Raw genomic sequence first — 21,052 nt, 5'->3', positions numbered from 1 at the left:
ACCCTTGCGAATCATTGAATTAGTGGATCCTATGATGATTATAGTGATATTGTGTGAATTAGATTGTGTTCTTCTTGATTTGAAGTTCAATTGGGCGGTTTGGAATAAAATCTGGGTGATCAAATTTGAGAAATTGACGTTTGGAAGCTTGGAGCTTGTGAAAGGAGAGATTTTTAAGGAGTTCTGAGCTTAGAGAGGAATCGGCCACGGTATAGTTTTGGTTTCTCGTAGGTAATGTTTAATATCATATGAAAACTTAGGCTAGAAGCCCTTAAGATAAAAATAAACTGAATGAATTATTGATGGATTGTGTATATAGTATATGATGTGCGTATAAAGGATGAATAAATTTGTATAAGTTGGATTATGATTCTGATGAGTATAAATTAATGATGATTGTTGATATGTTGAGGGTTGATGGTAGATTTGTGAAATTCAATTGAATGGATTGATTGAGAAATGTGCGGTTTGATTTTGTAAACGATTTGATATTGGAGTTGGTTGGCTTTGGAAAAAGATTTAATATTGAAATTAGTTTGATTTTGAAATAATTTGATACTGAGAATGATTTGAATGACTGAGAGGTGTTTGATTTGGTGGTTCGGACCCTTGAAGGGTGGCAGAAGTCTGAATTTTAGAGGAAATGTTGTCGAAATTTTTATAAAAATTGGAGATTTAGTTTGAAATATTATTTAGACAAGTATGGATAAAAGAATTATATTATTTGACTTCGATTTATAAAAAAAGAAATGCTTTATGTTTTGGAACTTGATTTATTAAGAAAAGTATTATGTTTTGAGTTTTATTTAGTTAAGAGAATTATGTTTTGAGTGTGAATTATTGATGAACGGAATGAGAAGTGTGATGATGATAATTGTTGAATGAATTGAATGATGATGAGGATGAATTTGATATGAAAATATTTTGTGGGGAATGTGTTTATTTACCGCCCACGAGATTTTAAAGAAATTTGTTTTGTGGGGATCGTGGTTATTTACTGCCCACGGGTTGTGAATGTATTTGTGGGGATCGTGGTTATTTACTGCCCACGGGTTGTGAATGTATTTACTGCCCACATGCGTGCTGTTTTCCAATTGAAAACTTCTGTGGGGATCGAGGTGGTTTACCGCTCACTAGGTGAGGATCGTGGTACTGTACTGCTCACCAATTTTCAAGAGGACGATGTCCGGGTTAGCTACAGGACATGTCGGATTGGCTATATAACTGACAGAAGAGACTCATTAGCCATAGGACAGGCATACATCATATGCATTTGTTTGTTTTGTTTGAGTGTGCATTGTTTTGGTTTGCTTAACTGCTTAACTTTGCTTATCTGTTACTTGTTTTACTTGCTGTAATTGCACATCTATCTGTGTTTTTCTTGCTTGAATTGCATATGTATTTTTTTTGAGAGACTCCTCTTGGCGGAGGTGTGAGGGAGTTGTTCCACCGGTGATTCGGAGGATTAAAGGAGACAGAAAGTGGAGTGTTAGGTTAAATTTAGATTCAGAACTTGAAATACCTTAAATAACTTACTTAATTTCTGGTTTAGTTGAATCTTTAAGCTAAAATCTAAGTGTCGGAGTTCTAGGAATGCCTCTAGAATTTCCTAGACCTTTTATATTAACTATACGGGCATATTTACCATGCTAAGAACCTCCGGTTCTCATTCCATACATATTTCTATTGTTTTCCAGATGCAGGTCGAGAGATACCTCATTGAGCGTCTAGAATTTCCTGTGCAAGCGAAGTTTGATTATTTTGGGTTGCTGTATTTTGTATTGATGCTATGTATATATGTATATAAATTCTCCTCCGTATATATTTTTTGTCCCTCCTAGAGGTTAACTTGGAGAAACAGGTGTTTATTCTGTAGTATGAGTTATATTATGGGTTGTATAAATATATATAATTATATATTCTGGCTGGCCTTAGCTTCGTAGGTCGAGTCTAGAGCTTGATATCTGTATTTTAGAACTCCGATTTATATATTATGTTTCTAGCCTTCTTTTGATCTTACCTATCCATTTTACGCTTATTTGTATGAGTGTGACACGATCCTCTATTTTCGCTTTTGCTTAACTTCTTCTTCAAGGCTCCTAGATATAAATTCTTTCAACTATATTTATATATGTCTTTTCTTTTAAAGGTCATAATATCTCACCACCTATGCTTTACGACTTAAGCGTAAGGCTCGGTGTGGTAGGGTAGTACATTATGGTATCAGAGCAGTTCGTTCCTGTAGAGCCTGAGGGATGGACTGACTATGCTTATGAGCATACTCTGAGTCGTGTTTATGTTCTATTTAGGATATCTGACTGGTAAATATGGCATGAATGTTCATGATCATGAATTTGGGACTTTAAAGCACTAGACTTGTGATATTGAGACTAATCACCTTGATATCACTTGTTTGGTGTTAATAGGAACCAAGTGGCGACTTGTGGACACAATGACAGGCAAGGCAGAGGTAGGATAGGTACTGCGGACCTTGAAACAACGGGAGACGACCTTGTGAACTTTATGGCTTCCCTGGAAGACATGGCTGCGGCTATGCAACAAACAGCCGAAGCGCTGGGGAATCAAGCTAGAAATGGGAATGCCGCTATTGGGGATAACGGGCCAATGACGGTTGCAACTTTTCTGAAGATACATCCACCGATCTTCTGAGGAACCATGAACCCCACTGAGGCCGATAACTGGTTTCAAACGATCGAGCGAGCTTTACAAGCACAAGTCCTTGAAGATCAGCGTGTTGAGTTTGCAACTTATCAGTTAGCGGGTGAAGCTCAGTATTGATGGAAATGACACGACACCTTCTGTAGCAGGGTGATGCTGTTATACCTTGGGATGAATTCTGAACTAAGTTTTACAAGAAATACTTTCCCAACTCTGTCAGAATGGCTAAGGAGCTTGAACTGCTGCAATTAAAACAGGGTCAGATGTCGGTTGCTGAATACACGAACAAGTTTGAGAAATTGTGCCGATTCTCTAGGATTTGTCAGGGACTCCAAGAAACTTTGAGGAGTGGAAGTGTATCAAATACGAAGGAGGACTTCGAAGTGATATATTGAGTTCTGTAGGCCTGATAGAAATCAGAGTTTTCTCAGAAGAATGTTTAAAGAAAGCTGCTCTGGCAAGGGGTGAAAGCCGGGAGTTCTGCTGAAGGGACCACAATCAGAATTTCGCACCGAGAGGTCAAGAGTTCTAGAGGAGTGGTAGCTGCCAGGGGAGTGATAAAGGGAAGCAAGTGACGCCTTACTCAGAGGATGTGAGGTGCCAAAGGTGTGAAAGTTTCATCCGAATAGGCCGTGTCGAAAGGATTTAGGTATGTATTATAGGTGCGGGGCACCGGGTCATATCTCCAGAGATTGCTTTCGCAGAAAGGATCAAGACGCTGATCAATCGTGAGCACAAGGAGGAGGTAATCTTGAAAATGTTAATAAAATTCTAATTGCATTATATGATATTGGGAGTGCCGCGTTTAGACATAGTGTATGACGAATGTGGGGATTTAGAGTTGAAAGTGTTAAGACTTAGATGTGACTCTAGTATGCGTATACCAACTTCTCAACTTATAATATTTAGACTCGAGGTTCCTTCTTGCTTGCCGCTGATAGGATTAGACTGGTTATCAATGCACCACGTGTTGCTGGATTGCTTTGAATATGCAATTCGATTTATGTTTGAAGGGTTTGAAAAAGCTGATGGTCATGAGGGGTAGTGTTTGAATTCTATGACGGTGAGCTAAAACGGAGAGAGATTGATTGTGCAATAGGCTTATTATCCATGGACCTTCGTTACCCGATCGATTCTTTTTCCCTTATAACTTGCTCGAAGTTTTGTCTTGGATTCTTTGTTCGCAAAAGATTTAATTGTCTCCCCAATTCTATTTCTTACTCACACGTAATCATGCATGAATTTTGTACTCTCTAAAGCGAGCCTACTTTTGTTTTGGTACAACCAAGTGACTCTTGAATCTCTGAAAACTAGCAGTCGAATTGCTTTTCTTTGTGAACTTGTGTTTCTTCAAAAAATCGACGGAGACTTACTTAATTCAATATGCATTGCTTCTTTCTAAACAGAGTGTTTGATTTGGCTTTCCTCTGTGAGATACATCTTAATTCTTATCCTGTGTATTTCATAAAATTTTCTACAACTTTATTTAATCAGAACATAAGACATCCTTCTGATTTCTTGCGAACACCATTTGGGTTGTTCGTTCGTCCATCCTTTGACCTTAGAATCTTTTCGGAAATCAACTCGATCTTGATTTTGTATCGCGTACAATTCTTAGATATAACCCTCGGAGCGTTAGTTCCTTAAAATACGATTGGTGGACGCAGAAGATGAAGCTTGAGCATGTGCAGGATCATGGGGAGTTGTGAAGTTTAATTTTCTCAGATTGAACCGTAAGGATACACCTTTTGTATGGATGCCTGAATGCGAATGAAGCTTTCAAACCTTGAGAGAAAGGAATTAACTACAGTATTCGCGATTACCTGAACCTGATGAACTGTTTAAGGCTTACTACGATACATTACCAAAGGGCTTAGGAGACATGCTGATGCAATGTTATGATCTATTGGTGATGCCCTGAGCAGGAAGTCTCTGAGTATTGTTTGGAGGACAATTAAGGAGAATAAATTGTTAAGTAAGTTCAGAATTTTAGGTTGGAAGATGTGAAAGTGGATAGAGGTGTTAGACTGGGTCATCTACAAATGTTAAACAATTGTGAGGCTGGGATTTGGAGAGCGCAGTAAGACGATAAGGAGTTACCAAGAATACCGAAGCTTGTTGGGCAAGGTAATCAAGAAGAGATCAATAGAAAACAGGAATGGAATTTAAATGTATAAGAAAAAACTTAGTGTGCCGAATGTCGAAAGTGGACACGTAAACCATTTTCCGAAGGACACATGAGCGAACCTTTGATTCACCTTAAAGTTACTAAGATGTATCATGAAGGATAAAGTAGCGGTGCATATAACTCAGTGTTTGACAGGTTTTAGGAAAGACTACTTCTTGGAAGCTCAAGCATCCTAGGTCTCAAATCGAAAGCCAAGACACGGAGAAAAACTAAGTGAATTCAAGTTGAGATTTTGACTGAGCAAAGCCAATAGGAAATTTATGCGGACTGGGAGAGAAAACCTAGATAGTTCAAGGAAAGAAGTTATGCATTCTTTGAGGTTGCTTCAATAGGCTGGAATCGAGGGGCAATCAAGACTAAGTGGATGAAACCGAGGGGATCGAGCCGTTTGAAGTATTAAGACGGATTGGTGGCCGGCAACGTATCAAATAGTTTTACTACCGTATCAGTTCAAATAGAAGAAGATTTAATGTTTTAAGTACTTCCGGTTAGAATGAACGATACCAGTGTTGAGCAATATTCTAAAAATCGGTTTGAACCGGTTGGTCGAACTAGAAACCGTTGGCAAACACGATTCGGGCAAAAGGCAAAACTGCCAGATTTAAAAACGAAAGTTGGACCGCTGAACTGGCCGGGAATTGTTCGATCGAACCGAACTGTGACCCGGCCGGTTTTTAAATTTGGCCAAAAACGTTGTGTTTTGCTTTTGCATACTGAAAGAAACCCTACCCAATTAGTCACCCACAGACCCACTCACCCCTCTGGCTTTCTCTTTCTCCACTTGAGCCTCCAGCCCTCCACTCTCACCTCTCACTCTCAGTTATCACGTCTCCAGTCTCCACCTCGAGCTTCCAAAAGAGAAGGGAACTCGAACGCAGCTTAGAGGAAGCACCGAAGTAGCCCTCCATCTCGTCGCCATTCTTCAATTTCCAACCACTGCCGCCGTTCGCATTGCTACAGCTTTGGTGCAATGTCGCCCTTGTTTGCCGCGCGGCCGCCTTCTTTTTGTTCAAATTTTTACCTTTGTTTTTTGGCCAACCCTTGTTCTGCCATTTTTGGCCAACCCTTGTTCTGCCCCTGTTCGAGCTACTTAGCAATCTGTTCAGCCATCTACGCCGCATGTTCGGGCCTTTGTTCCGCCACCATTCTGTCATTCTATTTTTGGTGATTCTTTTAAATCCTGCCTTAAGCATTTATCTCTGGTCTTAAAACGGTGTCAAGAATCAAACCTTGTTTTAAATTGGAAAAAATATCATTTTATGGTTATAGAAGGTATTGTTCTTGGACACCGGATTTCAAGTAAAGGGATTGAGGTTGATAGAGCCAAGGTGGAGGTAATTGAAAAATTACCACCACCAACTAATGTTAAGGCAGTCAGGAGTTTCTTGGGTCATGCAGGATTTTATAGAAGATTTATAAAGGATTTTTCAAAAATTGCTAAACCATTGAACAACCTATTAGTTGCTGATGTTCCTTTTGTGTTTGATGCTGAATGCCTGCATGCTTTTGAAACTCTGAAAGCAAACCTTACTTCTGCTCCCATTATAGCTCCCTCTGACTGGAATTTACCATTTGAATTCATGTGTGATGCTATTGATTTTGCTATAGGAGCTGTTTTAGGACAGAGGCATGGCAAGCTTATACATGTCATTTACTATGCTAGCCGTGTGCTAAATGATTCTCAAAAGAATTACACAACTACAGAAAAAGAATTATTAGCTATTGTGTATGCTATTGATAAGTTTAGGTCCTATTTAATTGGTTCTTTGGTTATTGTTTATACTGATCATGCTGCTTTGAAGTACCTTCTAACCAAACAAGATTCTAAACAAAGATTAATCAGATGGGTGTTACTCATTCAGGAGTTTGATATTGAAATAAAAGACAGGAAAGGTTCAGAAAATCAAGTAGCTGACCACCTGTCCAGAATTGAACCTTAGGAAGGAGTGCAACCACCCACAGCTATGACTGAGACATTTTCAGATGAGCAATTATTCCTTATTCATCAGGCTCCATGGTTTGCAGACATTGCAAATTACAAAGCCATGAATTTCATTCCAAAGGAGTACAGTAGACAACAAGTGAAGAAGCTACTAACTGATGCAAAATACTACTTTTGGGAGGAACTGTACCTTTTTAGAAGATGCTCAGATGGTATAATCCGGAGATGTGTTCCAGATGAAGAGACACAACAAATTCTTTGGCACTGTCATGGCTCTGATTATGGAGGCCACTTTGGTGGTGAAAGGATAGCTACAAAGGTCCTTCAGAGCAAGTTTTATTGGCCGACTCTCTTCAGGGATTCAGGAGCATTCGTGAAGAGCTGTGACAGATGTTAAAGAGCTAAGAATCTCCCTGCCAACCATGAGATGCCACAGCAGGAGATTCTTGTGCTTGAGTTGTTTGATGTGTGGGGTATTGATTTCATGGGACCTTTTCCACCCTCATATTCCAACAACTATATTCTAGTGGTAGTTGATTATGTGTCCAAGTGGGTAGAAGCTGTGGCTCTACCCACCAATGATGCCAAAGTGGTGATGAGCTTTTTTTAGAGATATATTTTCAGTCGGTTTGGTGTCCCAAGGACACTCATTAGTGATGGTGGAAGTCACTTCTGTAACAGACAGCTGGACTCACTTCTGCAGAAATATGAAGTTCGTTATAAAGTGGCTACCCTTTATCACCCTCAGACAAGTGGACAGGTTGAGGTTTCCAACAGGAAACTCAAGAGGATTCTAGAGAAGACCGTTAGTGTTTCAAGGAAGGACTAGTCTAGGAAGCTTGATGATACTCTCTGGGCATACCAGACAGCTTACAATACTCCTATTGGCATGTCTCCTTATCAGTTGGTCTATGGTAAAGCCTGTCACTTGCCAGTTGAGCTGGAGCATAAAGCTTACTGGGCAATCAAGTATCTGAACCTCGATGCTCAGGCTACAGGAATTAAGAGAATACTTCAGTTGAATGAGCTTGATGAATTCAGATATTCAGCCTATGAGAATGCCAAGCTCTATAAGAAGAGAACCAAGATATGGCATGACAAAAAGATTGCCATCCGAGTCTTTGAGCCAGGTCAGAGAGTACCTCTGTATAATTCAAGACTCAAACTCTTACTTGGGAAGCTGAAATCCCGGTGGTCAGGACCGTTTGTAGTTACCAGAGCTTCACCACATGGTCATGTAGTGATTTAGGAAGAGAATTCTGACAGGAAATTCACAGTTAATGGTCAGAGGTTGAAGCACTATCTTGGAGGCGAGATTGATCGGCAACGGTTCGTTCATCTGCTGAATTAGCAGGATTGACCGTCAAGCTAGTGACGTTAAAGAAGCCTTTGTCGGGAGGCAACTCGATAATTTTGTATCCTTAGTTTATTTTCTGTTGCGTTGATTTTATTATTTATTTGATTTTTATTGAGTTTTTACAGTTTTTCCTTTGTTTTACATATGTTTTGATCATGAAGAAATTTTAGAATAGGAACCGGACACTAAGAAAAATTTTTGCCTACCCAGGAGAAGGTTGACTTTGTAAGGTTGACGCAAAACTTGGACCACTCAAGTTCGGTGCCGTGTGTGCATGCAAACGAGGAATTAGACTCTGGAAGGTCCACGCCGAACTTGGAAATTCCCAAGTTCAGCACGGAGAACGACGTAAAATAGAGTGCAATTGAGCCAAGAGTCCACGCCAAACTTGACCTTGTTCAAGTTCGGTGTGGGGGATGCGTACAGACGCAACATTACTCTCTGCCAGGGGGATGCTAAACTTGGCTCCCCTGGCGTTTGGCATGGATTTGTTCCAAAAAAAAAAACATAGAGAGCTCACGTTGAACTTGGGCTGCACCAAGTTTGACGTGGAGAGGGGGGCTCACACACGAGACCTACAACGCCGAACTTGATTCTAATCAAGTTTGGCGCCAGCTACTAGTTAGTGAACCATATCAATCACAATCAGCCAAACTTCACAACCAAATCTCAATGACATTGGTCCCCACTCCCCTCCTGATTCCCTTTCCTTTTTCTTCTTGCTTCACCAACCCCCTAGCTTTCCCATGACCTTGTCCCATTCCCCATATATTCCCTACAACCCCAATCCTCCTTCCCAACACTACAAGACTTGAACCCTCTACCCTTTTCCCAACTCCAATCCCGTGAAGTCCTCCCTTCCCAAAACAACCCCGTGAACCCCACCCCTCTTTCTTTCCCCATACAACACATGTAACCCTGCCTCTCTTGACCACACATTAAACCCTCCTGAACCCCAACGCACCTACCCCACATCCTTTCCTATATAAACCCCAACTCCTTCAACACACACACAACAACTCAACTACACCCCTTCCATCATTCTTCAAGCCACAACCCATCTCCTACCCCCTTCCTATATAAACTCCAACCTAGAAACACACAACTCCTCACCTCAAATACTCTTATCCCTTAAACGCAACCCCCAACCGTGCCCCCTCTTTTCTGTCCAATACCCCCTCCTTCCTATACCCCTTTCTATTTTTTGTTTCATTCTAAAAAAAAAAGAAAAAAAGAAAAAGAAAAAAAACAAAGAAAACAAATTTTTAGCATTATTTCTTATTTTCTTCTGTTTAATTTTTTGCATTCCTTTGTTCTTCCCCTTTGTATTTCTTTATTTTGTTCGAGGACGAGCAATAGTTTTAAGTTTGGTGTTGTTGCTTTGCTGGTTTTATTCTATTATTTCTATGGCACCAAAGACCACCCAACCTTCCAAGAAGAGAAAAGGAAAGGAACCGGCCACTGGTGCTCATGATTCAAGACGCTTCTGCTCTAAACTGCATGAAGAACACTTTTATGAAGTCACTAGCAAGATACCGATTATACCGGAAGTGCGGTTTAATCTCCAACCGGATGAATATCTGAAAATTCAGCGTGAGATTCAGAGAAGGGGATGGCAATTTTTGTGCAATCCGCACACACAGGTGGGACAATTAATGGTTCAAGAATTTTATGGGAACCTGTGGATTACTTATAAAGATGTGTCTAGAGTCAATGAAAGGAACCACAGGAGCTTTGTGAGAGGAAGAATAATTGACTTTAATTTAGAGACCATCAGACAGACCCTCCAATTACCACTCGTAGACCGTGATGAAGAGGAATGCTACAGTGAGAGGGTAAACAGAGATTAGTAATTAGAGCAAGTACTCGCTGATATTTGTATTCTGAAAGCCCAGTGGAAACTGGGGGCAGAGGGGAAGCCAGGCCATATCAGAGTCGGTGACCTGACGCCTTTGGCTAGGGGATGGCACCATTTTATTTGCCGGTCTCTCATGCCCACAAGCAACCGGTCCGAGTGCACTGTGGACCGGACCATTCTGATTCATTGCATCATGAGAGGAGAGATAGTGGAAGTGGAGGACGTCATTGTCCAGCAGATTTACCATGTCGCCACCAACACCAAGGATAATGCCAGGTTGGGCTTCCCACATCTCATCTTCTGCCTCTGTGAGGATGCTAGGGTGAAGATAGAGAATGATTTTCCCATTCCAGTCGAGAAGTCCATCACAAAGAAGACTATAAAACTGGTAAGGGACTATCAGAGACTCCCAAGAGTAGAACAGGCTGAAGAAGGAGCTCAAGAGGAGCAGCCACTGCCTCAGGGATACTACTTTCCTCCTCAAGATTACTGGCAGCAACTCGCATCCTCCATGGAGCAGTGATAAACCACTATTTTATGGTTTATATTGTGCTAAATTGAGTGGTTTTTCATCCATTATTCTCACGCTTATTCATAGAAATCGCATGTTTTATATTTTCCTTCCTGATTTTGTGCTATGATTGAAAACATGCTTCTTTGGCCTTATATTTGCTAATATTAATCCTCTCTTATTACCACTCGATGCCTTGATATGTGTGTTAAGTGATTTCAGAGTTTATAGGACAGGAATGACTTAGAGGATGGAAAGGAAGCATGCAAAAGTGGAAGGAATACAAGAAGTTGAAGGAACTGCAAAGCTGTCAGCCTGACCCTCTCGCACTAAAACTGTCATAACTTGAGCTAAAGAAGTCCAAACGACGCGGTTCCAGTTGCGTTGGAAAGCTAACGTCCGGGACTTCGATTTGATATATAATATCTCATAGTTTCCCTGACACTAGGCGACGCGAACGCGTACTCCACGTGGATGCATTGCAATGACGAAAATCAGCGTGGCAGATTTCTTCTCCAGCGAATTCTGGGCTGTTTTTGACCCAGTTTGCGGCCCAGAAAACACATATTAGAGACTATAAAGTGGAGGAATCCATTCATTCATGATCATGATTCGATTATTCACTTTTCATAGTTTAGATGTAGTTTTTAGAGAGAGAGGTTCTCTTCTCTCTCTTAGGTTTTAGGATTAGGATTCCTCTTAAAGGAATTAGGATTTCTTATTATTTCAACTTATTATTTCAACTTCCCCTCAGGTTCAATATTCCTTTTACTTTATATTTCTCTTTTACTTTCAGATACTTTAATGCTTTTATTTAATTACTTATGTTGCCAAATTGGCTTATGAACCATTCATGTTAGGATTTTCTTTATTTGATATAAATTGAGATATTTCAGATTTATGATTCTTATTTAGCTTTTTATATTCTTGGCTTTAATTGATTAACTGGAGGCTCTTGAGTTATCAAACTTATCGTAATTGTTAATTGTTATTTTTGCTAATTGAATTGAATTCCACTAACTCTAGTCTTTCCTTAGGAGTTGGCTAGGACTTAGGGATCTAACTAATTAGTCCACTTGACTTTCCCTTGCTTTCGTAAAGGTTAACTAAGTGAGATTAAACTCAATTCTCATAAGGATAACTAGGATAGGACTTCTGAATTTTCATACCTTGCCAAGAGATTTTATTATTATTAATTTATTTTACTTGTCATTTAAATTACTTGTTCCTTACTTTCAAAGCTCCTAATTTACTAAACTCATAACCAATAATAAGAACATACCTCCCTGCAGTTCCTTGAGAAAATGACCCGAGGTTTGAATACTTCGGTTATAAAATCTAAAGGGGTTTGTTACTTGTGACAACCAAAACGTTTGTAAGAAAGGATGATTGCTCGGTTTAGAAACTATACTTGCAACGAGAATTCATTCTGAATTCTAAACCGTCAATCATTCGCTCTTCAAGCAGATGAGGGTCACTAATGACAGCCGCTGGCAGCAATACATGGCGTCTGTAGAAGAGATGAGAGCCACACAGGATAGCCGTTGGGCACATCTCTGTACCACTCTTGATGAGATAAGAGCTGATCAGAACCTTCAACGGCAGGAGATCTCTCAGCTGAGACAGGACTACAGCCGCTTGAGAGGACCTTACGGAGCACAGCCTGAGGAGAGAGATCCCCACCAAGGAGATTGAGGTGGCTCAGTTCCTTTTCATTTTTCTTATTATTTTGCTATTTTTATTATTAGGTTCCTGTCTTCTACTATTTTTTGTTATTGCATGATCAGTTGTTATTTCAATTCCTAGGTTCTAGTTTAATTTACTATTTATTTTATTATTTGATTTTTATTCTGAAAGAGTGTCTCATGTATTGCTCAATGAGCTTGAAATCAAAAGAAAAGAAAGAAGAAAAAGATGTAATGCATGAGTAAAAGAGTTTATGAAAGAAAGTAGTCTCATTTAATCAAATGTGGTGGTGTTCTCTGTAATTCTGAATGCATGACATGAATCGTGCATGTTTGAATTTGAATCAAAGGATGTTGATGTATAAGGAAAAAAAATTAGAGAGCTATTATGGATTTTCTAAAATTAGTGAAAGTTGATCTTTGAAGCAAAAGAAACAGCAAAGGAAGAAAAAAAAAAGCAAGGTCCAAGGCTCTAAGCATCAATGACTAGGGAAGGTCAGGCATGATTAAAAGCTCAAAGAGTTGTTTCCCTAGTCATATGCTTGTGGTGTTCTTGTTTCAAGTAACCCTTGAGACAGAACATTTATAGTCAAGATCAAATGCAATTAGCAGAGTATGCCAAAGGCTTTGAGCACCACTGTCTGGGAGTAGCTAAAAGAAAAATCAGAACTTCAAGAAAGTTCCCCAGTTAAGTGCTTGTAGTGTTCTTGTGTCAATTAACCATTGAGACAGAGCATATAAAGTCACGGCTAGGCTCAAGGTGCAAAGCACCAAGTACTTGAGAATTAAAGGATAATTGCTGTGTTCAAGGATTAAACTAAAGTATAAAGATCAGAGAATTCATAATATGATCCGGATTCTAATTCTGAATGACAGCGACATTCCTCTGGTTCAAAGGAGAGTGAGATGCCAAAACTATTCAAAATTATAATAGATAAACCCCACTTCAAGAAGAGACATGAACATAATTGAACTCTCACCTCTCATGCAAATTCACATCTTAATCATGTACTGATTTTTGTTGCTTGAGGACAACCAACAATTCAAGTATGGTGTTGTGATGCGTGAGCATCTTCCCTGTCTTTTCCTAGTGAATTTGCACTTGAATTGCTAAGTTTAATCAAGATTTAATATATTTTAGCCACTATGAATGCTACTTTGAATTGTGTGCAATTCTGTTTATTTCAGGTAGCGTTTTGGACGAATTTAACGGAGTTGAAATCAAGGATAGAGAATGGAGAGAGTGAAGAATCAAGGCTGCTTCATCCACGCCAAACTTGGATTTCCCAAGTTTGGCGCCACAACAAGAAATCCAAGGGAATGCTTGCTGCCACCTCCACACCGAACTTGAGTTTACTCAAGTTCGACGCCAGCATCAACGCTCCAAAGGAAGCTCCACGCACAACCTCCACGCCAAACTTGGAAACCCTTAAGTTCGGCACCAGCATGGAAAGCTTCCAAGGGACATTTGCGTACAACATCCCACGCCAAACTTGACCATTGTCAAGTTTGGCGCCACAAGCCAAGAAGTAAAGACGAACTTGCTGCCTAGTCCACGCCGAACTTGACTCCCTTCAAGTTCGGCGCCAACCTTCAACGCACAAGTGGTCCCCAATTCGTCTACATAAGGCTATGAGAATCAATTAATAAATTTTGATTAAACTTTATTTCTTTTATAATTAGGAAAAGATATTATTTAGTTTTTAGGAAATATATTTTACATTAATTAGGATTAGATATAAAAGGGAAACAAATCAGCCCTTCAGGCTCTTTTCCTCTCTTCTACCTCATTTCGCAATTTACAGTTTTTCAGAATCCTATTTTTCTCTCTGAATCATGAGCAACTAAACCTCCACTATTAAGATTAGGAGCTCTGTCTATTGTATAGATTGATAATATTACTTTTCTATTTTAATTCATGTACTGATTTATACTTCAAGAATTGTTTTCGTTCTTTATTTTATGAATCCGGGTGGAACGGAAGTATGACCTTGGTTCTAATTGAGTTCTTGTATAACTTGAAAAAGCTCTTTACTTGAACAATAGCTTGAAAATAATTTCTCCTAAATTTCTAATTATCTGGACTTAACGGGATACGTGACATATAATCTTCTTATATTTGGGTAATTGGGATTTTTGTGGCATATAACTAGAATTGAACTTCACCCTCTAATTGGAATTAAGTGACCAAGGAATTGGCGGTTGATGAAGGTTAGAGGAGACTAAAAAATTCTAAGGAATTAGGGTTTATTCACATGTAGTTTGCCATGAATTGAATCTTGCATGATTAAAATAGTTAGTAAGAAAAGTCAATTCGGAAGATAGATATCTCTGAAGTCTTAACTGTTTCTCCATATACTATTCACTACTTGTTTACTGCTTGCATTTCTGATTTTCTGATTTACTGTTAATGTTTCTAAACTCTCAAAACACCATTTTCTGTTTGTCTAACTAAGCAAATTAATCAACCATTGTTGCTTAGTCCATCAATCCTCGTGGGATCGACCCTCATTCACCTGATAGTATTACTTGGTACGACCCGATATACTTGCCGGTTAGTTTGTGGGTTATAAATCCTGCACCATTCAACCTACGTTCAGCCATCTCCGTCGCATTTTAAAGCTCCTCCCTCTCCCTGTGCTGTTTGAATTTCAGAACTGCTCCATTCTAGGGTGATTTTTTTCTTCTTCTTGTTCTTTCTTGTATTAATTATTCAGTTATTATTTTATTTGATTGTTGTGTTCATGATTAGTATGTTTTTTTCTAGTTCTTATTTTGTTGTTGGTTTGCTGTAGTTTAAAATTTTAATTGTTCTTGTTATTTTGATTTTCCATTTTAATTGATCTTATTAATTCGTTAATTTGATAAATTATTATTTTAGTGTTGTTCCTGAACTTTTGATTGTTATATTGTGTTGTTGTTGTTGTTGATTTAATAAATTGTTCATTGAGTAAAAGATGAAAACTTGCCATGTTAAAATTGTTCCTATTGGTTTAGTATGGCTCAATCCCTACTTCCAAAGAGATTCTACCACCATGCTTGGACCTTCTCTCTGAGGTTGGCCCTGTGATGATTAAGGATGTAAATCTTGTGACCCACTTTAGAAATTAACTTTTTAGTTTCTTTTTTAAATTGGATGTGTAACTTTGTTTGTTGATGTGTGAATATATTCTTTTATATTCCTCAATAAGTCATAGTAATCTGTATGTCTTTGATCCCATAGCCTTTGTTAGTTATTGTTGCATATTAGTAGATAGAAGGCATTAAATTTTGTGACATATGGTAGTAACTAGTAAGTAAAGTAGTTTATTCTTTTCTTTTCTTTTATAAATATGTCAGATAGAATAATGCATATACTTTTGAAAACCAAATTGTTTCTTTTGAACCAAAATTTGGGTGATTACTCTTTTCTAAATAGGCAAGCAATTCTGTCTAGTTGGCTGTGAAAGCTTTCATTTTCTTTCTAGTACTAGCTCATGTTGTAAATGACCTTGTTTTGCAAATAAAACAGTTGTGAAGTTACTGTGAAACAGTGGCATGAAATAGTCTCTCACTCTTTCTCTAATTTATTTTCTATTTTTTCTTTTGGAAAATAACATATATATTAGGTATTTTCTTTGATTGAAATGTAGAAGATAGTACATCTTTTTATGGTTTTATACTTTATTGTAACAAATTTTGAATAACTGTTGTTAGTTAATATGGAAACTTTGCTGTTAGTTAGCTTATTTGTTATTTTATTATAAAATGATTATTTTGGTTGAATTACGGTTGAACTGGTTGGACCAGTAAATCAGTAAATCAGTAGCTAGAACGGTTCAATGATCGATTCGATTTTTAGAACCTTGATATGTTGTAGTGAGTGCTATGGCAAATTGAATTGATTAATTTCCAGATAAATACTTGGTTAACCGGATAAAATATTGCAGGAATAGAGGTTTGTCCCACCTGCAGTGAGGATGGTAGTTTTATCCTGCTCACAAAAATATGAGGTTGATTAGTAATGAAAAAATGGGGTTATGTTAGGATGTATCTTCCAAAACTGGATGAAATTGTGACTTGGTTTTAAATGTGATATTGATTTCTTACTTCACAAGGACGGTGGTATCATCCCGCTTTCTTAGTGTATAATTTACTGTGTGGAACGGTGAATTTTCACCCATGGTGAGGACGATAGTGTTATCTCGCTTACGAGAGAACAAAATTGAGTAATTGATAATAAAGAACTGGGGTTAATGAATCTAATAACTCATGAAATTGATTAAAGTAAATGATTATGATTGATTGTGGTCTAAATGATCGATTTGATAAGGACGGTGGTGTTATTTTACTTGCGTGTTTGAAATCGATGATGATTATTGATTGGCAAGGACAGTGGCATTATCCCACTTGCATGGCAAGGTCGTGGGTTTCGTCCCGCTTGCGTATTGATTTAATATTTGTTTCGGGCAAGGTCGGTGGTTATATCCCGCTTGTTCATAGTTGTTGATTTGGCGCCTGCACCAGGCAAGACGGTGGTTTCATTTCGCTTGTTTTTTTTCCACACTCTCTTTGTCTGCAAGGTGGTAGGGCACTAATCCCTCTATCTGTATGGCACGACCTCACAAGAAAAGGTGGTAGGACACTCTTTCTTGATTTATTCTTTCATGATGATTGCCTCCAAGAGAAGGTGGTGGGCACACTCCCTCGATTATATGCCTCATGGGGATGCGCAACAGAGAGACGATATCCGAGTTAGCTATTGGGTATGTTGGGTTCTAGCAGTTTAACCGACACATGAACTCGTGGTCAGTATGACAGATATGCATCATGTGCATTTATTTGAAATTGTTTGAGTATCCATATTATACTTAGTTTGCCTACTTGAATATTCTGTTAATTGCTAATTGTATTACTTGCTATATTTATTTTCTAGTTGTGTTTGATTTGTATTGACTATTAATTGTGTATGCTACCACTAAATTGGATACTGAATTAATAAATTATAATATCGAGAGTAATAATGACTTAGTAGTTGAGAGTATGTTAAATTTAGCACTTTAACCGCATATTGATTATTAATTATGATTGATCCAATTGTGAGATTGAGATTGTATTTGAGATATTGACTGCTTGAGATTTGGTGAGACTGGTAATAAATTAAATCACTGAATTGAATACCAGAATGAATAATTGGATATTAGAGTGATGCTGATGTTATACTAGAAATGACTGAGACTAGAGATAGTTACAGAGTTGAGACTTAGTAATTTAATCCTGTTGGAATTAGTTGAACTTTAGGATTGAACTTGTGAATTTGGAGACTAGGACTGTCAAATGGGTTCATGTATTTTTATATAGTCTCTATTTGAAACTATTATCCTATTGAGAACCTTTGGATTCTCACCCATTGTGAAATTTTCTATTTTACAGATATAGAACGTGATACATCTCATTGAGAGTGCAGGACTCGTTGGCGAAGCGAAGAAGACTGATAGTTTTACTTTATTTTGGCTTATGTAACATTTTTCTCTACTTTTAAATAGTGTATGTATATTCCTGTTAGAGATTTTATTTTGGAGAAATATAATGTATTTTTGTATATTTTTTGTTTTTGTAATATTCTAACCGATTTTTTCTTCGTAGGTCGAACCTAGATCTTATTATTTATCTTATTCCAAAGCTTTTATATATATATATATATATATATATATATATATATATATATATATATATATATATATATATATATTTGTTTTTTTTTTTTCATAAACTCCTAGATATATTATTATTCTTTAAATACTATGTACTTTTTTTATTTAGGTGTCGTAATATCTCATTACCTTTACTTTACCACTTAAGTGTGAAGTTTTGTGTGTAAGAGAATTACAAATAACATGATAATAAATATTCAATTACATAATAAATAGTTAAAATCAAATGTTCTAGTACATATTCATTTTTATTTGTTTAAACTCTCAATTTCAAATTCTTGTCTTTAATAAGTTAATTTCAGTAATTGATAATTTCTTTGAAGACAATACTTAATTTTTCACTTTATTACTTAAAATGGCGAGTGTATTTGCCAAAAATTGTGTGCAAGTGGTAACATTCATCTTTTCTCAAACAATTCCATTAAAAAGTCGTTAGCTATAAACACTTAGCTTGATTGAAAAATTACAAAATGAAAAGAACGAACCCAGAGGCCACAATATTCAGTAGTTAACAAACAAAGCAAATAATAATCAATAATAAGACGTTAAGTATTCATAGTCAAAAGGCATCTTTATATATCGATTTTTCTTTCCTGTTGATAGAAGTTATCATTAACATACACACATACTTTAACAAGAATATGAATAATAATTACAACAACAATAATAATAGTAATATAATACTATAATAGTAATAATCAATTATTAGTGGACCTACAAGTCTTCCTAACTTCTCCAAGAAGACCAGTGAGCACATTAAAAGTAGTCATCTTAGTGAACAACTCAGCAAACCTCTTTGGGAACAACGTATCATTTTCCGCCATCTGTCTCACGGTGGGACCCGTCCTAGGATCATCTTTTAACGAAGAATCCGACAGCAACAAAGCCTTGTTCTGTACAAGGTTCTTGAAGTAGCGGTTGTCCAATGCATAAGGCGTTTCATCAAAGTTCACATTAGGGTTCCTGAATTGTGGTGTTCCAGGATTAGCGCAAAGTCTCCTCAAATCTTCCACATATGGCAATGGAAGCACTGGATCAGGCTTCTGCGTGTTTCTGAAGTTGTAAACCCTATCCATGAAAAGATCACAGTGTGCTGTACCAACGGAGTGTGCACCCAAGAGCACCACCATTTCCTCTTGATTGAAACCTAGCCTCTTAAAGATTGCGGACATCTGGTCTATCGTGGCAGTTGGCGAGGCCAGGTTCTGATCTGCCAGGGTAGCCAGGGAGTTGAGGGCGTCCCTGCGTCCTCCTAGAGGACGCTGGCGGACTCCCCCAGCTATTGCCATCGCCTCGTTGGCTGTAAAAGCAATCGCATCTGCACATGACACTGTCTGTGGACACTCTTCCTCCAATCTCATTTTTAGGTCGTCGATCAGATCGGCACCTTTGAGGCTCATTCCGTTGAAGATTGAACCCTTCTCCACTTTATCTCCTTGCCCAATGGAGTCTAGCAAGATCGAGGCATCACAACCCTATTAAAAACCATGCCCACAAATATAATTATTAAATGAGAAATGTAACATGTCAATTATAGGTAAAAAAGGATAAATTTTGTTAGTCATGTAACTCTGTTCTTATTAAATTAACGTAAAAATTCACATTTTATTTTTATATAAAGTAAATAATTAAAAAATTATTACATAATAATTTAATCAGACATATTAAATTATCTAATAATTTATAATTATTAATTTTACATGAAAATAACTGCATTGAATTTTTATTTTAAATTAACTTCTTTTTATATCAACATTAAATATCATCCATAAAACAAAGGTGATTGAATGAATTGATAAATTATGTTTCTTTATCTAAATTAAACTCTACATGTATATACAATTACGTAGGTTTTAAATAATCTTTTAGCAAAGTGCGTCATTAGAATAATCAAATGTTTTTGTGGTGAACATTCATATATAGCTGTGAGGTTGATAGTTAAAATCCCTAGACGAACACAACTAAGTTTCCAATTTTTTATGAATATAATAATATTAGTTTAGAAAGACTTACACCAACAGCACAATCATGGAATGCAAGACGAATAAAGTTAGCAGGTGCAGATGGATTTGTCTTTATAAGTTCTGCCAACCAATCAGCCACAATCTTCTCTGCATTAGGGCAACTTCTATCGTAGAACCCCACCGACAGACCACCTAAGTTATTAGTAATAACCGTCTGTGCAGGCTTAAAATCAGCCGGCTCTGCAGGCTGAACAGCCGTCTGTTGAGGTGGCGGCGGCGATCCTCCTATGCCGTATGCACCAGCAATATATGAACCCCTGGGCTCGTTTACTTGGGCTCCCGGCGGGTCTTGATTATCATTTCCTTGAGCCTGTTGTTCTTGTTGTTCTTGTTGTTGTTGTTGTTGTCGTCCATGTCTGAAGTGAAAGCCGAAGCCGTTGAAAAAGTCATCCAGATCTGCCTTTGAAGGAACGACGATCAGGCTCAGCACCAAAAGCGCCACCAGCAGTGGCCGTGGCAACTTCATTTTAAGCAAAATAATGATAACTCGATTGGTTTGAGGTATGAGAAATTGAGGAAGCCTTTTTATAATTCAATAGAGTTTTAGCTCAAAACAACTATGATGAGTTGGTAGTTTCTAATATTGTTATGGTTAATTTTCTTCAAGTAACTATAAGGGAAATTGTTGTGTTCGCAAGAGCGAATAGAACATTGCTTTAGTTTGACGGTGTGTTTTATTAGGTTGCTGTCTATATATGGAGATTGAAAACCGTTGTGTTGGTTATTATGAACCTGTGTTAGTTTGTTTTGCGTTCAGAGATTGGCATGGGAAATTCCGTTTGGGTTTTCCAGATAAGAGAGAAGCCTTAAAATGGTGGATATAGATAAATTTGAGGAAAATTAATTAGGCTGCTAATTATAGTTTGAGGCTACAATTCATTTTTTCTACTTTTGATATTTAGTTTATGTGCGGTGGGCCTCCTCTCTTCCCTTTGTTTTATCCCATGGTTGAGAGCGTGACAATAATGTATATTAAAAGTATTTCGACCCTCGTATCATTTAGAATTTTATAAGAATATATAAATATAAAGAGAAAATATATTTTCAAGTGAAAACTCAGGTTAATCAATTATACGTGAAATTAATAATCGAGAAATGTTAAATAAAAATTTAAT

The 21,052-nt window shown here is 37.6% G+C and overlaps 1 protein-coding gene across 1 annotated transcript; it reads right to left on the bottom strand.

Annotated features, from left to right (window-relative positions):
• Positions 1 to 18,465: 18,465 nt before the first annotated feature.
• Positions 18,466 to 20,714, bottom strand: LOC112749970 (peroxidase C1C-like). The gene is made up of 2 exons (XM_025798425.3): positions 19,927 to 20,714; positions 18,466 to 19,388 (listed from the first exon to the last, which is right to left on the bottom strand). The coding sequence occupies exons 1-2, from the start codon at positions 20,401 to 20,403 to the stop codon at positions 18,612 to 18,614; spliced, it is 1,254 nt and encodes a 417-aa protein (XP_025654210.1). The 5' UTR covers positions 20,404 to 20,714; the 3' UTR covers positions 18,466 to 18,611.
• Positions 20,715 to 21,052: the final 338 nt, after the last annotated feature.

Source organism: Arachis hypogaea, chromosome 15, assembly GCF_003086295.3.
Source record: "Arachis hypogaea cultivar Tifrunner chromosome 15, arahy.Tifrunner.gnm2.J5K5, whole genome shotgun sequence".
Taxonomy (NCBI): domain Eukaryota; kingdom Viridiplantae; phylum Streptophyta; class Magnoliopsida; order Fabales; family Fabaceae; genus Arachis; species Arachis hypogaea.
Note: the sequence above shows the minus strand (reverse complement) of the source record. Positions and strands in the feature narration are given on the sequence as shown.

What these genes read in the sequence shown, in the direction of transcription:
- LOC112749970 (XM_025798425.3), bottom strand. Translation starts at nt 20,403, where the DNA reads ATGAAGTTGCCACGGCCACTGCTGGTGGCGCTTTTGGTGCTGAGCCTG. An exon ending in TCCATGATTGTGCTGTTGGT is followed by an intron (nt 19,389 to 19,926) that starts GTAAGTCTTTCT and finishes GGTTTTTAATAG; the next exon opens with GGTTGTGATGCCTCGATCTT.